This window comes from Solanum verrucosum, unplaced genomic scaffold (genome assembly GCF_900185275.1).
Source record: "Solanum verrucosum unplaced genomic scaffold, falcon-dt-bn FXZP01000208.1, whole genome shotgun sequence".
In the NCBI taxonomy this organism is placed as follows: Eukaryota; Viridiplantae; Streptophyta; class Magnoliopsida; order Solanales; family Solanaceae; genus Solanum; species Solanum verrucosum.
The window spans coordinates 3,711,503-3,731,900 of record NW_026020329.1 but is presented as its reverse complement, the minus strand read 5'-3'; the positions used below and the strand labels follow the sequence as shown (position 1 = coordinate 3,731,900).

At 35.0% G+C, this 20,398-nt stretch overlaps 1 protein-coding gene and 1 pseudogene across 1 annotated transcript; one reads left to right on the top strand and one right to left on the bottom strand.

Annotated features, from left to right (window-relative positions):
• Nucleotides 1–5,839, top strand: LOC125835982 (uncharacterized). The gene is made up of 12 exons (XM_049515075.1): nt 1–311; nt 1,423–1,532; nt 1,628–1,933; nt 2,090–2,202; nt 2,277–2,607; nt 2,781–2,996; nt 3,096–3,332; nt 3,409–3,594; nt 3,680–3,820; nt 5,059–5,327; nt 5,485–5,566; nt 5,653–5,839. Exons 1-12 carry the CDS (start codon nt 80–82, stop codon nt 5,791–5,793), a joined length of 2,364 nt encoding a protein of 787 aa, XP_049371032.1. The 5' UTR covers nt 1–79; the 3' UTR covers nt 5,794–5,839.
• Nucleotides 5,840–6,984: 1,145 nt separating this feature from the next.
• Nucleotides 6,985–10,712, bottom strand: LOC125836097 (probable cinnamyl alcohol dehydrogenase 6; annotated as a pseudogene).
• Between the last annotated feature and the right edge of the window lie 9,686 nt (nt 10,713–20,398).

Genomic DNA, 20,398 nt, shown 5'->3' with positions numbered 1-20,398 from the left:
CTTTTTTTAAAGTTGTAAAATTCATCTCTTCATAATATTTGCCATTTTCCTCCTTTTCTAATAATCACTACTCACAATTATGGCCACTACTTCAAAAAAAGTGGCAAAATCTTTTACTGATTCATGTCCTTCTACCTCCCTCCTCCTCCGTCGCGAGGCGACAGCACTGACTGCTGTCATGGTGGATGATGGTCCGCAGAAGTGGATCGTCATCCCATCTGTGGATGATAATAAGCAGAAAAAAACTTCATCAGCTATATCTTCATTGGCAAGCAATACTGAACCTCTTCCCTCCAATACCTCAACCAAAGGTAATACTTTCTCTGTTTCATATTAGTTGATCATTTTTCTTTTTATACCGAGGGATCGTATATGTTTTCTTCCTTTTAATTTGTTTGTCATGTTTTGATTTAGTATGACAATTGAGACGATAAATATTTTATTTTGAGTATTGTGATCTTAAATTAAAAATATATAAAATGTACCAAAATATCTGATAATCTTATTGTCTTAAACATGTCGCGTGTAAAGTTAAAATTAAAGAATTGTAAAATAAAAACATTTTTTAAAAAAACTGACTAAAGAAAAAAGACAAACAAATGAAAAAGGAGGGAGTACTCCACATATATATCAAGATTACTCATGTGAAGTTTTATGACTAGATATATTATACTATCTCAGTTCATTTTTATTTATCTATTATACTAAAAATAAAATGTATATTTTTACTTGCTAATTTGAAAAATCGAGACATAATTTATTAATTAATTCTTAATTTATCCTTATTATTAACTATAATCCTTTCCAATGCATTTCTCAAAATATTGAATTTGAAATCATTAAAGGGTGTTAGACTTCCTCCATTCACTTTTACTCGGTTCTACTTTTATTTTGTCCAGTTTAAAAAATTAAGAGATAATTTATCACTTTCTGTTTGATTAGGGAAAATTATCTCGCGATTATTATTTCACCCTCAATATGAAATAAAAGTAACACTATAATTCCAAGATTAGTATCCCGCAATAAGTTATCTTACGATTTTGTCCCAACCAAACATGGATAAGTTCATCCCAAAATTAATTCCGCGGTTACTTATCCCTCGTACCAAACAAACTCTTAGTTCATAATTTACCTTATTAACTACAATTATTTTTCAAAAATTAAATTTATTATATTCAAAGAGTGATATAGTATAATTATCATTTTATTCATTCCTCGTTAATGAGTGTGTCAAGTAAATACTGGACCACTAAAGATAGACACAAGGAATAATGAAATTATCATTTTATCAATTACTACTTCTTAAGTATGTGCCTAGTGAAATGTGAACAACTAAAAATGAACGAACGGAATATTATCTTAGAAATATAACATGAGGATGTTGAAAATAGTTAACTTAAGGATTCAATGTTCATGGTGCAGGTATCCAAATCATGCTAAGGGCTCAAACTTGCCATCCTTTGGATCCTTTATCTGCTGCTGAGATATCTGTAGCTGTTGCAACCGTTAGAGCTGCCGGTGAAACGCCTGAGGTTCTTAATTGATTTATTATACATCGATAAGTTGTGTACGTGCAACCTATATTTAGTAGATTCTCAAGGCCACTTTGCGACTTACAATATTTCAGGTCAGAGATGGAATGCGATTTATAGAGGTGGTTCTATTGGAACCAGATAAAAGTGTTGTTGCTTTAGCTGATGCATATTTCTTTCCACCTTTCCAATCATCGTTGATGCCCCCAACCAAAGGAGGATCTCTGATTCCAACTAAACTTCCTCCGAGGAGAGCTAGACTTATTGTTTACAATAAGAAAACAAATGAGACAAGCATATGGATTGTTGAGCTAACTGAAGTACATGCTGCTGCTCGTGGCGGACATCATAGGGGAAAAGTTATCTCATCTACTGTTGTACCAGATGTTCAACCACCTATAGTATGCACTTAAACTAATGTCTCTCAATTATTTTATTTGTCGTCTTAGCAAACTGAATTTGTTTCAAAATATTTGACGTTGTAGAAAAATAATAAAGTCGAAGTCATCCTGTCCAATTAGTGTTGTGTGTCAATTAAGTGAAATGTTTAATTTTAGGATGCTCAAGAATATGCTGAATGTGAAGCTGTGGTGAAGAATTATCCGCCCTTTAGAGAAGCAATGAAGAGAAGGGGTATTGATGACATGGATCTCGTGATGGTTGATCCTTGGTTAGTTAAAATCCGCGTCTATTAAGGATTCTGTTCTTTCTAGTTTCCTATCGTGAATGTATACTCTCCGACAGGTGTGTTGGTTATCATAGTGAGGCGGATGCTCCTAGCCGGAGGCTTGCAAAACCACTAGTATTCTGCAGATCGGAGAGCGATTGCCCAATGGAAAATGGATATGCAAGACCAGTTGAAGGAATACATGTGCTTGTTGACGTGCAAAACATGGAGATCATAGAATTTGAAGATCGAAAACTTGTCCCGTTACCTCCAGTTGATCCATTGAGGAATTATACAGCTGGTGAGACAAGAGGAGGGGTTGATCGAAGTGATGTGAAACCCCTGCATATTATTCAGCCCGAGGGTCCAAGCTTTCGCATTAGTGGGAACTATGTAGAATGGCAAAAGGTATTCTCATATTTTCTGGCTTACTTGCCATAAAGCATTCTTTGACAGGATAGTTATCAATATATATCATTCACCCATCTAGTTTACCAAACATGACCGATACTGTGCACATATTTTGTAAACTAGATCGTTTACAAAATATCACATTGACATTGTTCATTTCTGTGTGGCAGTGGAACTTTCGGATAGGTTTCACCCCGAGGGAGGGTTTAGTTATACACTCTGTTGCATATCTTGATGGTAGCAGAGGCCGTAGACCCATAGCACATCGATTGAGTTTTGTGGAGATGGTTGTTCCCTATGGAGATCCAAATGATCCGCATTATAGAAAGAATGCATTTGATGCAGGAGAAGATGGCCTCGGAAAGAATGCTCATTCACTAAAGAGAGTCAGTTACTAATCTATGATCTAAACATCACACGTTTTCAATTTTTTTGACTGTACTTTACTTACTTGCTTATGTACTACAACAAAATAATTTTTGCAGGGATGTGATTGTTTAGGATACATAAAGTACTTCGATTCCCATTTTACAAATTTCACAGGAGGAGTTGAAACAACAGAGAATTGTGTATGCTTGCATGAAGAAGATCATGGAATGCTTTGGAAGCATCAAGATTGGAGAACTGGCCTTGCTGAAGTTAGACGTTCTAGACGATTGACAGTGTCTTTTGTTTGTACAGTTGCCAATTATGAATATGCATTCTACTGGCACTTTTACCAGGCAAGTTAAAGAAAAATCGTCACGAGGATTGAAATATTAATACCTTTCACTTTGAACATTTTATATGAAATTTCAGGATGGGAAAATTGAAGCAGAAGTTAAACTCACGGGAATTCTTAGTTTAGGAGCATTGCAACCTGGAGAATATCGCAAATATGGCACCACAATTGCACCAGGGTTGTATGCACCAGTTCATCAACATTTCTTCGTTGCACGAATGAATATGGCAGTTGATTGTAAGCCTGGAGAAGCACACAATCAGGTATCTAGTTAGTGTGATTTAAATGGTCAATCATGATTTTTTCACAACAGTAACATGCTTTTGGTCATTATAATTATTTTCTTAGGTTGTTGAAGTAAATGTTAAAGTTGAAGAACCTGGGAAGGAAAATGTTCATAATAATGCATTCTATGCTGAAGAAACAATGCTTAGGTCTGAATTGCAAGCAATGCGCGATTGTGATCCATTCTCTGCTCGTCATTGGATTGTAAGAGTCTTTACCTGACTGTATTATCCTTTATTTAATATTTTTGTCGCACTCTCTGAGAACTGAGAAGGAGGATAGTACTCTTGTGGCAACCGGTAATAGAATGTAGCTAGATAATCGAGGCCACAACGTCCAAAATATGTGAGATGGAGTTACTTTAGTTCAAGATGCTCTCCCAGCATCAGTCTTGTTTTATCGCTTATAAATTCCTTTTCTCTAAAAGTGTTATCAGGAAAAAGGTGACGAAAGGTCCAATTTTCTGAAAGTGTAAACTTGACCATAAACTGTTTTGTCCTGCTATTCGACGGGTTGAGGCTTGGTGGTGTCTGTCATAGTATTAGACTTATTTTTGTAGTGTCCTGCTTTCAATCTCTATTGTGTTTCGATTATTGCACTATTTTGTTGTTGTTACTGTTTCCTTATTAGTTTCTTTGTTTTCTTCATAGTCGTTTTTCCTTTTCATACCTACTTTGATTCGTTGTTCTCGAGCCGTTGGTCCTTTGGAAACAACCTCTCGACCTCCACGAGGTAGAGGTAAGGTCTGTGTGTATTCTACCCTCCTCAGACCCCACTTGTGAGATTTCACTGGATATGTTGTTGCTGTTGTTGAACTAAAATTGGGCACCTAGCTTCAATGGACCTATTTTCGACTAATTTTTTCTTTAGTTATGTTGCTCCAGTCCTCTAACAATGTTGTTGCACCCTTGTGAAATTCTCCAAAGAGGCATTATTTTTGGAGAATCCACCATGGTGCCTCGATGTTTTTAGAGTATCCAAGCAACATAATCTTTAAGACCAATTTGTGTTACATAAATTTGACTATGAACTTTCTGATTTGTAGATTCGGAATACCAGAACAGTTAATAGATTTCTGATTAGTTGCTTTGTTTTCTTCATAGTTGGTTTTCCTTTTCATACCTACTTTAATTTGTTGTACTCGAGCCAAGGGTCCTTTGGAAACAACCTCTCGATCTTCATGCGTACAATCTACCCTCCCCAGATCCCACTTGTGGAATTTCACCGGTATTACTGTTGTTGAACTGAAATTGAGCACCTAGCTTCTGAGGACCTATTTTTGACTAATTTGTTCTTAAGTTATGTTGCTCCGGTCCTCCAACAATGTCGTGGCACCCTTGCAAAATCCAAGCAATAATCTTAAGACCGCGCCTTGGTTGTGATTCTAATGTTAACACCAGTGTGTGTTACATAAATTTGACTATGAACTTTCTGATTTGTAGGTTTGGAATACCAGAACAGTTAATAGAACAGGACAACTAACAGGGTACAAGCTTGTACCTGGTCCAAACTGTTTGCCATTGGCTGGTCCCGAGGCAAAATTTTTGCGAAGGGCAGCATTTCTGAAGCACAATTTATGGGTCACACAGTATGCACCTGGAGAAGATTTTCCAGGTGGAGAGTTTCCTAATCAAAATCCCCGTGCTAGCGAAGGATTAGCTTCTTGGGTCAAGCAAGACCGACCTCTGGAAGAAAGTGATACTGTTCTCTGGTCAGTTCTTTCTCGACAACAAGTGATACTACGTTAGTGTAATGAACATTTCAGATTAGAACAAATTCTAGACATGGAACGTTAAATGTACATTAACAAACCTATGTAAGGATCAAAAAGTAGGCGTTCAAGTTTTGATCAACAATGTTTATTTCAGGTACATTTTTGGAATCACACACGTTCCTCGGTTGGAAGATTGGCCTGTTATGCCAGTGGAACACATTGGTTTTATGCTTCAGGTATATATATATATATTTGAGAATGCATGTTATGTTACGTATCTCTATCACTATCTGTTGCTTATTTCGTGTATGTGTTGGTGCAGCCCCATGGATTCTTTAACTGCTCTCCGGCTGTTGATGTCCCTCCGCCTTCTGGATGTGACTCAGAAAGCAGAGACAGCGAAGTCACGGAAAATAGTAGTGTAGCAAAACACACTACCACTGGTTTGATGGCCAAGCTTTGAAGGACATGAGCCTTCAAAGCTTCATTTGATAAGACTTAAAGAGTAATGAATTAGTAGGTGCAGCAGGAACATGAGCATTTTACTGGTTTGTTGTGTATTAATCTTATAAACAATGTCACAAGAAAAACTAATAAAATCGGGTCGTTGAGTAGCTATCGCGGTTCTTGCATTTCATTTTGTACTAGTAGTTGTTAACCATGCTCAGAATTTTGTTGTATAATTACAACAAGAAGTAAACTTGGGATGGACAAACAAATTGTTAAATTTGACAAGATTCAAAGATGAATTAATGTGAAGATTTAATAGCTAGGAAGATAATTCTTCATTGGTACACAAGTCAAGATAGCAACTTTGTAGGTGAAATTTAATTAGGTAAATCATAAAATGATTTCACAAGTTAAATCTTGACATTTTGACACATGGTGATGTCATGAATGACATCAATACAAAGAATTTTTACTCCTATAAATAGGTAGCTCTTAATTCATTTGTAACACATTTCTCACTCGCCTTCTCATCTTCTAAGACATTTGATCTTTTTTCTCTCTTGTAGTATTTCACTTGTACTCTTTTGGAGTGAAATAAATATTGGTTGGTTGTGTTCGAAGAGTATGCAAAAGAAAATAAAATTTTGCCGAACCTTGTAAATTCCTTGTGTTCTTTATATTGTTGTCTCATTTACTATTTAACAGCTACATTTAGATGTAATAGTTATGATTTCATCACTCTCTATATATTCGTCTTCTGCAACATAAATATCTATCACATATCTGAAGCCTATTAGTTTGGTGACAAGAGGGGTCCCTCTGATGGTAAGCACCCTCAATCTCTGATCATGAGGTTATAAATTCGAGTCCAAAAAAAAAAGCAAAAAAAGGTAGTGTATCTTAAACATACACACTAAAGCTAGGAAGTGAGGAAATGTTGTGTATTCCTACCTTTAAACTAGAAAAGAAAAATCAATACATTATAGTTGTATGGGGTAAAAAACCAAATTGGACACGTGTCGAGTCAGGAGATCACGCATGGAAGGAAAGACTGACTCAGCATTTTAAAATAAACTGTACCGTTTTAAGGGTAAGCAATAGTCACAAGAAAACAAAGGTCAAAAAAGATGAGAGTGGTAACCAATATATGAATTATTACAATTAAATGGAAACAAAAAGAGAGTTTATTTTCTTTCTTTTTTTCCTAATACTCTAGTTTTGATTTTCCAGTAATGTCAAAAACAAAACGAAATTTAACATCATTTTTTTTAAGCCTATCAAACATTTCATTAATTTTATCTGTTAATACAGTTTCAATGTCACTCAAAATGTTGTGTTTTCCACAAAAGTCCATCATTTCTTAATCACAAAAGTCCATCATTTCTTAATCTCTTTTATGCTTCCTATAATACTTCCTTTCACTGTTCTCTTACCTATATATTGATCATCAACACATTTTATTATTGAATTATAGTAGCTAATTAAGAAACTATATAATATAAATAAACAAATAGGTAAAAGGTTAATAATTAATGTAACACATACCATATATCAAGGGTAATATTGGAAAATCCAAAGGCTTAGAAGGTGCACCCACAATTGTTAGGGTTCCATTAACCTTGAGCAGCTCCAAGTAAGGCCCAAGGGAATGCTTTGTTGATATTGTGTCAATAATAAAGTCTAGACTTCTCTTCCTCATCTATGAATTAAAAAACATTAATTAGTTCTATTTGCCTTTCTCAACATTTAAATACATCATGTGGATTTGAAAAACTTTTATTGTCCATTAGACATAAGTTCTAACTATAAGGTAAATGTTCAGTATTTTTCAAGAGATTGAACCTATTCAATTGATCATAAATTCTGGGCAATATCTAGAACTTATGTCTGATGGACAACACGCTAGGAGCAACTATTGAATTTGTCCAGTCGAAAGGGATATGATTAAAGGTTGTCCAAAGAGGACTAAGAGACAGATGTTGTGCTTGCAAGTAAGCTTCAGCCAAGCATCAGATAAACCAAGTTCGGGTTGGGAAAGGGACTATTTACCCCAACAATATAGAATAATTATTACCCCCCGCCACAGGCCAATGAGCATGGCTTCCCATATGCCGGATAGCTTTGAAGACTAGCTCCTACAGTCCTTCTTCTAGTTCCAGAAGGTACCTTTTATAGACCAGTCTATCTCCTCTGTTCTCGAAAGCGACTGAACCAGCCACCCAGATGAGACTCCCGCTGAAAAACATTCTTTTTTCGACAAACCTGCCACCAAACTTAGTCATCTCTGCCTCGCTGCGGGTCAGCACCTCCGAAAGAAACGGAGGACTTCATTCAGTGACCCCGCAATCGCCCTCTGAACAATCAGAAAAAGGTAAAACTTGAAGATAAGTTTTGTACTCAATTAATTTCTGAGTCCCTTTAGTCGGGTGGGCGCCGGCCGACAATTAAGGTATAGAGAAATCTTCAAGCAGCTACCATTGATCAACCTTATTCAGGCACATCAATCAAAGATCTTGCTTACTGGATAACTTTCCTGGTGAAGGAGAGAAAGTTTGACAAGCTAAGAAAGTCTCGTTGAAAGAAGGAACTCAGACTGTGACGACTATTTTCACTAGTTTCAAAGGCTTGATTAACCCTTGGGATTGAATCTGGCTAGGGGGTGCCCTCGTAAAGACTAAAAGATTGTTACTCCGAAAATAGTAGAGGTGAGACAGCGCTTTGGTAGTGAGTGGAAACTTACTTTATGTCTGGTTAGTAGGAATTTCTTGCCTGCTAAGGGATTAGTCCAAGTTAGACCGAGAAGTAAGAGTATGTAATTGAAGTCGGGGGGGTTGAATTGTACAACTTTCTCTAAACAAGGAATTTCTTGAGCATTCACTTTATCGAAAAACAGACCGAGTTCGTCTTAACAAAAAAAAATCTTTGTATAAAGATCATTTTTTAAGGATTTTACTGAGCAAAATTCATGGTTGAAGTCTTTTGTCCTGGAATAAGTTATCCCTCTCCTTGAGTGGTATAGTAATCCCGTGATAACTTACAAGTAAATGACAAAAATATCTCTTCAAATCTTTTTTATACATCACTTTTCACATTCATGAAGAGTATTTTCGTAAACAAATAAATTGTTCTTAAAATTTATTATTTTGAATACAACAAACCAAACACTAAAAAAATAATAATTGTAGCATAACTTATCTCATCATAACTAATCTTATCATAACTATTCCATCATAACTTGAATTCAAACCAAACGACTCCCAACTTTTGAAAAAATGTTTCTTGAATTTCGTATACAATTAAACATCGTCATATAAATTGAAATGAAATGAATAGGCATAATACATAAATATGTACTCTCTTTTTCAAAGATGATTTTCTTATCAATCATGTACATGTTTATACAAGATCTTCAAAAATACAAGATTTAATGAGGCATAATACATAAACATGACCCCTTAACTGGACGTCAGCTGACAACTATGACCTTTAATTTTGGGTGTACACAAGTAGACACTTAAACTTGTATAAAATTGAACAAATTAACGCATTCGTCCTACATGACATCCTACATGTATTATGTCATGTAGGACATGTGTGTCTACTTGTGCACACTCAAAGTTGGAGGGCATAGTTATCCACTGAAGTCAAGTTAAGCATCATGTTTATGTATTATGCCATTTAATTATATGAAATAATAAAATTAATTACCTTTATTTCATCCTCATTGGTGGCAACAACAAAATCATGTGCACCTAATAGCTCTTTAGCATCTTTTTCTTTGGATGGAAAGGTGCTAAGGACAGTTACATGATGACCATATGTTTTGCCAAATTTGATAGCCAAATGTCCCAAACCTCCTAAGCCAACCACTCCTATTTGTTTCAAATAATTAAGTGACTGTCTTTTATTGGTGTGTACACTGTTATCCCACCACCTAATAACGATGCTGCTCTATCCAAGGTTGTTTGGCATATGTATTACATAATCTAAAATCATGATAAATGTAACAAATTCAGATTTTTTGAAATCAAGAAAAATTTGAGGACTTGGAAAGAAGGAGCTTTAATAGGACAAATCAACATTAACATTTTTCAAAATTAGAATTATATATTAATGAGTTGTTGACTAGGTTGAATTTAAAGTTATGATGATTAAAACATATTCTCTACATTTATTTAAATACTATGGTAGAGTTTTGAAAAAAGAGTAAGATACTAGACTTAATTTCCTTTGATTATAAAGTTATAACCTAAAATTACTCAAAGTGATTTTAGTAGAGAATTGAGACATATCCTACATAAATACTAGGTCATGATTCTTTTACTCTCTTTAGCAAGGAATTTTTCACGATAAAATATTCTATATTGATCACATTTTGCACTTCAATACATGAGACGTGGCAACTTAAAATAACATATATAAAAAAAAACTATGTATAGAATTTGACATGTCTGTGATTTGCAACCAACATAGTTGAAAACCCACCATAAATAATGCTTCCATCCCAAAATATGCTATTGTATACAGAAACAAATTGTTCACAATAATTTTCTTGAGAAGATGTGCAATGCTCACCAATCTTGAAATTGTTAACTTTACTTCCCACCTTTTCAATTATTCCTGTTATTTCATACCTGTAAAATTAATATTTCAAATGTCACAAATTAACATATTTAGAAAATTCATATAATTGTAAAAAATATTTTTTAAAAATAATTACCCTGGAACAAGAGGGTATATGGTGTTACCGTACCTCAAGAGGGTATATGGTCTCACCCCAATCATTCTTGGCAAAATGGACATCAGTACGACACATGCCACAGTACAAGATCTTGATAGTCACATCACTAATTCCATTTTCTCTGACATCATTAAAAATAATATTTTAGGCCAAACATCTATTTCTTTACCTGATATCAGAGTAAGACGCATCTCAATTATTATTTACTGATGTTGGTCCCTAGTATTAAATTCTTCACGCTCCAGATTGTTTAGACTTGAGCATGAAGTTGGGTGTTGAAGAGTCTCACATCACATCATGTTGGAAATAATAATTCAAATTTGGAGTAGAAATCATAGGTGTTTATGATTTATTATTTATGTATTTACTTATTCATGTTTAATTAGAATTTGTTAGTTATAGTGGTTCCTAGTCCTAGTTTAATTTGACTTCTTACTTTTATAAATATGGATGTTGTTAGTTATTTTGAATATACATAAAATATAAAAAACATAGAAATACATAGAACATATGTAGAATAGATAGAACTTGAAGTAAGATTAAAAAACCTTTGAATTTATAAATAAAAAAGATTTTCCTTCAAATTGGTATCAGAGCTTCTACGATTCTGGTAAAAGATCTTTGAGTTTTCGTCGCAGGCGGGTGGCTATGACCCATATATGATGTCCGTCTGGCCAATGATCATGTTGACAAAAGCTGAGCGAATAATATATGCATGAAAAGGACATGCTAGGAGGAAAGACTTACAAAATATTGCATATTTAAAAAAGTGCAACCAAACACAAGAGGAAGAAACTCTTCTCTAAATTAAAAGTTAGAGGAAGTAAAAAAAAGAAAAAGAAAAAGAACTGATGGGAAGGGCATCAACGAGAGTTGGAGAGAGAGTGCTCCCATGCAAAAAAAACACAGAAAGAAAAGAAGTTGATGGGAAAGGCATCAATGAGAGTTAGAGAGAGAGTGCTCCAACATCAAAAACAAAAAAAAGGCGTTGGTGGAACGACATCAACCTTGGAAGTTGAAGAGAAGTGTTTCAACACAATCAAGAAAAAAAATGTTGTGAATTGGAGAGAAAGTGCTTAACACTTGAAAGTTGGAGAGAAATGCTCCCAACACTTAGAAGTTGGAGAGAAGGAGCTCCAACAAAAAAAAAAAAAAAGAATTGAAGAGAAGTACTCCAAGAATTGAAGATTGAAGACTGAAGAGAAGTTCTCCAATTCAACAACAATGACAAGAAGAATGAGACAAGAGTATACAACTTTGAATTACGAGAGAATGTTGGAAATAATAATATAAAGTTGGAGTAGGAATCCTAGGTATTTAGGATTTATTATTTATGGTATTTACTTATTAATGTTTAATTAGGATTTGTTAGTTATAGTGGTTCCTAGTTCTAGTTTAATTTGACTTTTTACTTTTATAAATAGAGATGTTGGTAGTTATTTTCAATATACAGAAAATATAGAAAACATAGAAATACACAAAACATACGTAGAATAGATAGAACTTGAAGTAAGATTCAAGAACCTTTGAGTTTATAAATAAAATAAAAAAATTCCTTCAAATTGGTATCAGAGCTTCTACGATCCTGGTAGAAGATCTTAGGACCCGTTTGGTAGGCGGTATTAGACAGAATAATCCATGGATTAAAATTTAGTTCATCTAATACATTGTTTGGTTACTTCATTTAGTTTAATCCATGGATTGCTTATCCACCATATGTGGTCTTATCTTATCCCTAGAAAATGGAGGGATAACTAATCCAATGTTTGTTAAACCTTGGATAAGACCCCTAAATGACTAAACTAACCCCTTATTCCTTTTTTAAAATTTCTTTTGTAATTTAATTTCCTTTTTATTTATATTGGAATAGTTATAAATGTTCTTTTTTAATTCTCCAAATTCGTTTAGTGTCATTTAATGAGTTCACTAATATTTTTTTCTCCATTTTTTTTTTGAATTTTTTTTTATTCAAGATAGTTTGTCGATTACCCACTTGAACTATTTGTATTTTTTTTTATAAAAAAAATAAGCTTTTGGTATTGAACTATTTAAGTAGTCTTAAATCTACGTTAAGTTTAAGATATATTTGGCCAACAAAAAAAAATTAGAAATACACCATGCCATCAATGATCTTCTTAGTGATACATCACACCTTAAAATTAATAACGATTATATATATATATATATATATATATATATATATATATTTGACTTAACTAATTAAATGGAATAGAAATTCCTACAAAAAAAAGTTGTCCGATCCGGCGGTTATCTACTTGACCCAATTACATGAAATAAACACTCATAATAACACAAGGGTATAATAGGAAATAAATTTTTTGTAGATTTTTAAATCAAACACAAAATTAAGTGAAAAGTAGTGAACCAAACACTTGACAAAAAATAATCCTTGCACTACTAATCCCTGAATTACTAATCCCTGGATTACTAATCCTTGCATTATCAATGTTTGTACCAAACGACCCCTTAGAGTTTTAGCTGTCGGCGGGTTACTATGATCCATATATTATGCCCGTCTGACCAATGATCATGTTGACAAAAGCTGGCGAATAATATATGTATGAAAAGGACATGCTATGAGGAAACACTTACAAAATATTGCATATTTAAAGAAGTGCAACCAAGCACAAGAGGAAGAAACTCTTCTATAAATTAAAAGTTAGAGGAAGTAAAAAAAAAACAAAAGAAAAAGAGTTGATGGAAAAGGCATCAACGAGAGTTGGAGAGAGAGTGCTCCAACACAAAAAGAAAAGTAGTTGATGGAAAGTGCATCAACGAGAGTTAGAGAGAGAGTGCTCCAACACCAATAACAAAAAAAAAAACAAAAATAAAGACATTGGTGGGAAGGGCATCAACCTTGGAAGTTGAAGAGAAGTATTTCAACACAACCAAGAAAAGAAATATTGTGAGTTGGAGAGAAAGTGCTCCAACACTTGGAAGTTGGAGAGAAGTGCTCCAATACAACCAAGAAAAAAAATATCGTGAGTTGAAGAGAAAGTTCTCCAACACTTGGAAGTTAGAGAAGGTTCTCCAACACAACCAAGAAAAACAAAAAGAGAAGAAGTACTCTAAGAATTGAAGATTGAAGACTGAAGAGAAGTTCTCCAATTCAACAACAATGACAAGAAGAAAGAGATAAAAGTATACAACTTTGAATTACGGGAGAATGTTGGAAACAATAATTCAAAGTTGGAGTAGGAATCCTAGGTGTTTAATATTCATTATTTATGGTATTTACTTATTAATGTTTAATTATGATTTGTTAGCTATAGTGGTTCCTAGTCCTAGTTTAATTTGGTTTCTTACTTTTATAAATATGGATGTGGTTAGTTATTTTTTCAATATACAACAAATATAGAAAACATAGAAATACATAAAAACATACGTAGAATAAATAAAACTTGAAGTAAGATTCAAGAACCTTTGTATAACACGCCGACTTTTCAAAACGTCTAAATTAACTCGTATCTTTGTGGAAAGACAAGGAGGGTGGGTAATAAATTAAGAATTATGTGGTATGTCATATTTTAAGTGTTCAAGGGTTGTATCTCAAGTTTTGAAGTTAGGTAAGTGGCAAAATAAAAGTTGGCGAAAGTTATTGTAAGTTCCTTTTTAAAGAGGGTTTTACTACGGACTGCCAGAGCAGAATCCAGGTCGGGTAAAAAATATATTATGTTGGCTTACTCAACGTTTTAAGCCATGAAAACATTTCTTTTCACTTCCAAAGCCAGAAACAAAGCTTAAGAGAGGGTTCCTATGAAGTTCTTGCATGATTAACTTATTGGTGTTTCTTCAAGGTTTACACTTGGTTAACTAATGTGCGTACCAACTGTGTATATATAGTGTTTGTGAAGCTTAGGACATAAGGAACAACTTTTGTGAAGGAACTACAGTCTTTCGAGCGTTCATTGGAAAGGTATGTTAAGGTTATTTCCTTCGTTCAACCTGTTTCCTTAGAGCTTGGGAGTGATATTGTAACACCTCGTATTCAAAATAGACAAAAATGCAAATTTTGAGAAGTTGCAGGTGCAACTTACGGTCACCATCCACGGACCGTAGGTCAGACCACGGCCCGTCCTGGTGGTCCGTGGTTCGCCACTGCAACCCCTCCCCAGCCAGCTCAGAAAAAAATTGGCTAAGTCTCGACCCACGGTCCGTAGATCAGACCACGGTCCGTGGTCTGTGTCCGTGGATCAAGACCTCCTTTACCTAGCCTCTGACACGAACTACAGTTGACCAGCACGGACCGTCGTTCGATCCACGGTCCGTAGGTCTGACTGTAGATCGAAGGTTAGCAGCCAGTTAGCTGAAAATTCTGATGGGTCAACTTCAGATGGCCATAAATTTTAGCACAAAATGAATTATGTGTCCCATGGCCTATGGTTAGATATATAATTGAATTATCTTTCTAACGCCACCGAGTTTGCTAAATTCCGACCTCCGAGTAAAAAGTTATGCCCATTTTAGTGAAGCCCTGTCGGGCAGACTCGACCTACGGACCCAATCGACGGACCGTCGATTGATTGACGGACCGTCAGTTAGGTCCATCAGTCACTCCGACAGCAGATAATTCAAGGGTCTTTTGGTCTTTTCCTATTTCGTTTAACCCCTAAGATATGTCGTTTAGACCCTAAATCATGAGATTTTAATCAGTTTAAACCTAGAAACATAACTAGAACTTACCTAAGTCAAATCATTAATCAAACTTAGAAGAATTAGAACGCTAAGAGGAGAAAAGAAGGTCAAGAACCCTAGTTCAAGAAGGCAACAAGGTTCCATCAGTTCCAACCCCGAAATCAAAGGATTTCTCCGTGGAATTCGTCACCAGGTATGTGGGATTTCACTAGTGGGTTCCTTTCGCCCATTAGGTCCCTAGAATTCAGTCAGTTTCTTGATTCCCTTATTATAAATAGACCTAGGGTTTCTAGAATTACAGCAGATCATCATGAATTAGTTATTTAAATGTTCCAAATCAGATTATCATGTTATTGCTCAGTTCATCACATGAATTTCAGAACCCTAGCTATGTATTTCTTTAGTTCTTGAATTACACATGCTAGGTCAGATATTTCAGTATTCAGTTTTACATGCCTCAGTTTATGAATGCATCATTATCAGATTAATTGTTGCATTCTCAGTTTGCATGTTCAGTTCGAGCTATCCAGTATTTACAGAAATTCAGTCATAACCAGTTAACTACTTAATTCATTGGGAGTAGCATAATACCGAGTTGGACTAGGGTTTCAGCATACCCATATAGTCCCAGAACTACGAGCCACGTAGGTGTAAGTCCCCTCTGTGGGCAACATCAGTTTAGTGATCACGCCAACATGCCTTTATACCTCTGGCAGGGTATATTGGGTCCTCTCGATAGGGCGTATACATCGGACTCCACATTTAGCTCATGTGGTTTTATGTCGGTTATTAGTAGCTCTCACAGTTCAGTCAGACTCTATTGCATTGACCATATTTCAGTACAGTCAGTATTCAGTCTCAGCATGTTATAAATTTGGTCATTGCATCAGTTAGCTCAGTATTCAGTATTTTCAGTATCTATATCATGTTCAGATTATATCATTATTTTATTGCTTTGTTCAGTTATATGTTCTTTCAGCTTTACTCTATCTTGCATGCTCAGTACCTCTCAAGTACTGACGCATACGTGCGCTATATCTTCTCGTGATGTAGGTTCAGGTTCTCAGCATTCAGATCACGCTTAGATTGGTTCCCGATCTCCAGTTTAGCAGAATCAGTGGTGAGTCCTCATTCTCCGAGGACAATAGTCATGAGTTTCTTTACAGTATTTTTAGTCTTTAGTTTCAGTTTTGCTAGATCTAGTTGGGGCATGTCCCAACATTTCTAGTCAGTTTAGAGGCTTATTTTAGACATAGTTAGATTCAGCTTAGTGTTTTGAGTTTGATATTTCTTTTGTATTAAACTCTCAGATTTTATATATTCAGTTATAGTATATGGGTATTCCCCATCTTTTCAGATTTATTTATGAATTAGCTTCCGCATCAGTTTATTTTCTCTAGTATGCTCATGATCATACCAGCAGGGTTAGCTTGGGATCACTTGTGGTCCTAGGTCCCGTGTCCGCGTCTTGGGGGTAGCTCGGGGTGTGACAGATATAATAGGGTAATAGGGTAGTTAATATTGGTGATCTTGTAGATGTAATTGTGAGTGGTTGGCTGATTGAGTAGTTATAAACCCTCATTTTAGGGACTCATAATCTATTAAGAATGACCCTAAGTTAGGAACGACTTGGAGATTATTCATATATATTGTTTATAGTTAAATTGCTCGCCTTTAGCCTATTCAATTGTTTGTTGTCGCCTTTGGGGCAATTGTGGTTAGTTGTTGAGCTATGAACTGCCTATAGGGGCTATGATGTTGTCTAGTAGGACTATGTTGTTGCTTAAGAGGGTTATGTGTTGCCCATAGGGGTATATCGATGCCAAAGAGTATTATGTGTTGCCTACGGGGTTATTTTGACGCTAAATAGGGCTATATGTTGCCTACATGGCTTATGTTGATGCAAAAGAGGGCTATGTGCAGCCCACTGAGCTAAGAGGGCTATGCGCTACCTACGGGGCTATATCATTGTCAAAAAGGGTTGTGTGACTTCTTATAAAGACAAGGGGCTACCAATAGGGGTATGTAGATTGATTTGACACCTTTTGAGCTTATGGGGGCCTAGGTAGGTGGTATGTTGTTTGTACTTTCCGAGCTTATGGATGCTTGGTTAGGTTTATGTTTGATCATTTTTGTATTTTTAGATTCACTAGTGGGTTAGTATGTTTATCTAAATTTTGATTTCCTTACGTGATTGCTTTTGGTATATTATGATACTTGCTCATTTAGTTTATAGCCTTTCATACTCTGTACATTATTTTGTAGTGACTCCCCATTTCCTGGAGGGGCGCTGCATTCATGCATGCAGGTCCCGACAGACGACTCAGTAGACCTCCTCAGCAGCAGGATTGACTTCTATCCGATTGGCTAGCCCCTTTCCTCCGGAGCTGCCAGAGTTAGGAGGTTTGTTAGCTTTTGTTGTATATATCTTTATAGGTAGCACTACTAAAAAACAACATTTAGCGACGGATATTAGTGACGAACTATATTCCGTCACTATATAACGACGGATTTGCGACGGAATTACCATTTTGTTGCAAAATTAACAATTGATTTTTTGATTTATAATATAGCGACAGATTTGCAACGGAATATTTAATTCATCGCTAATTATTAACGCGAAATTTTGGCGCCTAATTTTCCTTATGGATTTAGTAACAAAATAAGGGTGATAAATTCAATTAATATTTGGCGACGGAATTAGCGACGGAAAAAAGGTCGCTAAACTTTTATATATATTTTTATAAAATTTATATTATATAGTGACAAAAATATTTGTCAATATAATATTTTCTAAATATATATATTTATTTGAAAGTGACGGATGTTATAATCCGTCACTAATTCTGTTGCAATTTTTTAAAAGTGATATATTCTTAGGGCACAAAATATTCACACTCACACTCACATTTACACTCTCGGAACATTTCAGAGATAAAGCTTTGAAACTCCACGCCTCCATCTCTGAAACTCCATTTCGATTTCAAACTCCATCTCGAAGCTGGTAACACTCGAAGCTCTGAAGCAAATCTTCATTTCGAAGCTTTGAAGCAAGTCTCCATCTAGAAAGGTAAGCGCTCAAACTCCATTTTGATTTCAAAGCTTCAGTTTCCCCAAATGGATTTGTTGGTTAAGATATCAAAGGGAATCAATTTCCCAAGATGGGTTTATCAAGAACTAGTTATAAAATCAAAACCCTAGCTCCAATTTACAGTATTTCAACATCTAGGCCAACTTCAATTTTGACGACTTTTAACTCTTTCTCTCTGAAAAATAGGAACCCCCATTAGGAATTTGGGTCAGATTCCCGCATTAGGATATCATATTAACTCGACATACCATTGTTTTCTAGTTTTAACTCGACATACCATTGTTTTCCAGTTGTAAAATATAAACCCTAACTAGGAATCGTTTCACTCGACCACTAAAAATAGAGATTTTAGTGTTTGGGTGTTATGAAAATATGATATTTTAACTATGAACTCTTTCCATTTCATTTAGCTTGAAGTAAGATTTGGTAATTTCTCTAGAAATTTGAATGTTCTGAAAATAGAGGTTTTTTTAGAAGTACAGTTTTCTGAAAATAGGTGTTAGGGTTCAAGCAAGCATCTAGAGTTAGGTACAAACATTTTACATTGATTTCACACTGATTTGTTTTAGTTTTCTACTGCAGGTAACTTTTATTGTTGTGACTACTCACTACCGACTCATTTTCTCTGTAAAAGGTATCTCTCTTTTTTTCACCTGCACAATATCTTTCTTTTTTTTAGAAAAATTGAGTTGATATAAATTTTCTGTTTATACTTTTGTTTGGGTTCATTTTTTGGTGATAAAGAATGTTAGTGTAATATTGAATCTAGTGTTAAAAAGTTGCTTCTGGTTGATTTTGGTATCTGATTTAGGATCTTTTGAACTTGTGTGATATATAACTTCTTTTTGTTTTTTCGATTGACATTCTAAAGTGGTTCTTTATGTTTTTCTCACTTGAAATGTACTATGAGTGCTCTTGGTGGTAGTAATCTGGAAGTTATGGTTGTTATTCCTAATGATCAACTTTCTGCTATGAATTATTATGATAGAGCTAAAGATTGGGTTAAACATAATGTCACACGTTACAATTAAACTTGACTTGTTTTATGGTTTATATTGATGATCTGTGACGCTAAATAAGCATTTGTTTGAAAGAGTGGACTTTCTAGTGCTTTTTTTTGTTGTAAATTGAAAGAATGATATTATGGTTAAAACTCTTTCTTGTCAGTTTTCATAAAATGACCGTTTTACCCCTCCCGATAGTTGCCCCGAGTCCTAATTGTTGTATTTTCGAATTTGGTTTGAAGGAAAATTGATGAAAAGTTGAGTTTTTGGAAAGTTGAGTTTTTAAGAGTTAAAGTTTGGTTAAAAGTGTTATTTCGAGTCATTTGGAGTTTCGAGACTCGAATCGGATTTCCGTCGATTCCAGCAGTTTTAGAATGTCGAAACGAGTCTATGAGAATTTACGGAGTCGAATTTGGAGTTAAAACGAAGATTTGAGGTCCTAAGATGCAAAAATTGTGAAATTTTGATCAAGAGTTGACTTTGGTCAACAAATGAGGTTTCGGTGCTCGAAATGGAATTCCGAGGGCACCGTTGGATTCAGGGGGTGCTTCTAAGTCTAGAATGAGTCTTGGTTGAATTTTTAGAGGCCCCGAGTGCGTTTCGAGTTTTTGAGCCTAAAGTTAGTTTCTTGACGCCTTATTGGATACCAGGTCAAGGAGACCTCGAATTCAAATTCCGACGATTTCATTGAGTCCGAAATGTCATTTTCAAGCTAGTAGCATATTTGGTTTGTGTTCGGGGAAGTGTCAAATGAGTTTTGGGTGAGTTTTTAAGCTTCTTGGATGCTTTGACACTATTTCAGCAAATTGTGGCAACTAAAGGGTTCATTATTAGTTTTAAAGGTCGAAAAATTATTTCGAAAGTTCTGAAATTTTGAGCATGAATTATATGACTTATCTTCAAATTTTGGGTGCATTTTCGCTAACCTGGGATTGAACTTTTATCGCAAATAAGAAATAATTGTTTACCGAGTAGAAATGATATTTGACTAGGCAACGAGCATGAAATTGAGCTCCGATTGAACGAGCAGATCCGTATCATTATTTAAGACATTTACAAAAAAAAGAATCGGGTCATTTCACTATCTTATGAGGAAATTACGGCATTTTTAGTGAAAGATTAACTG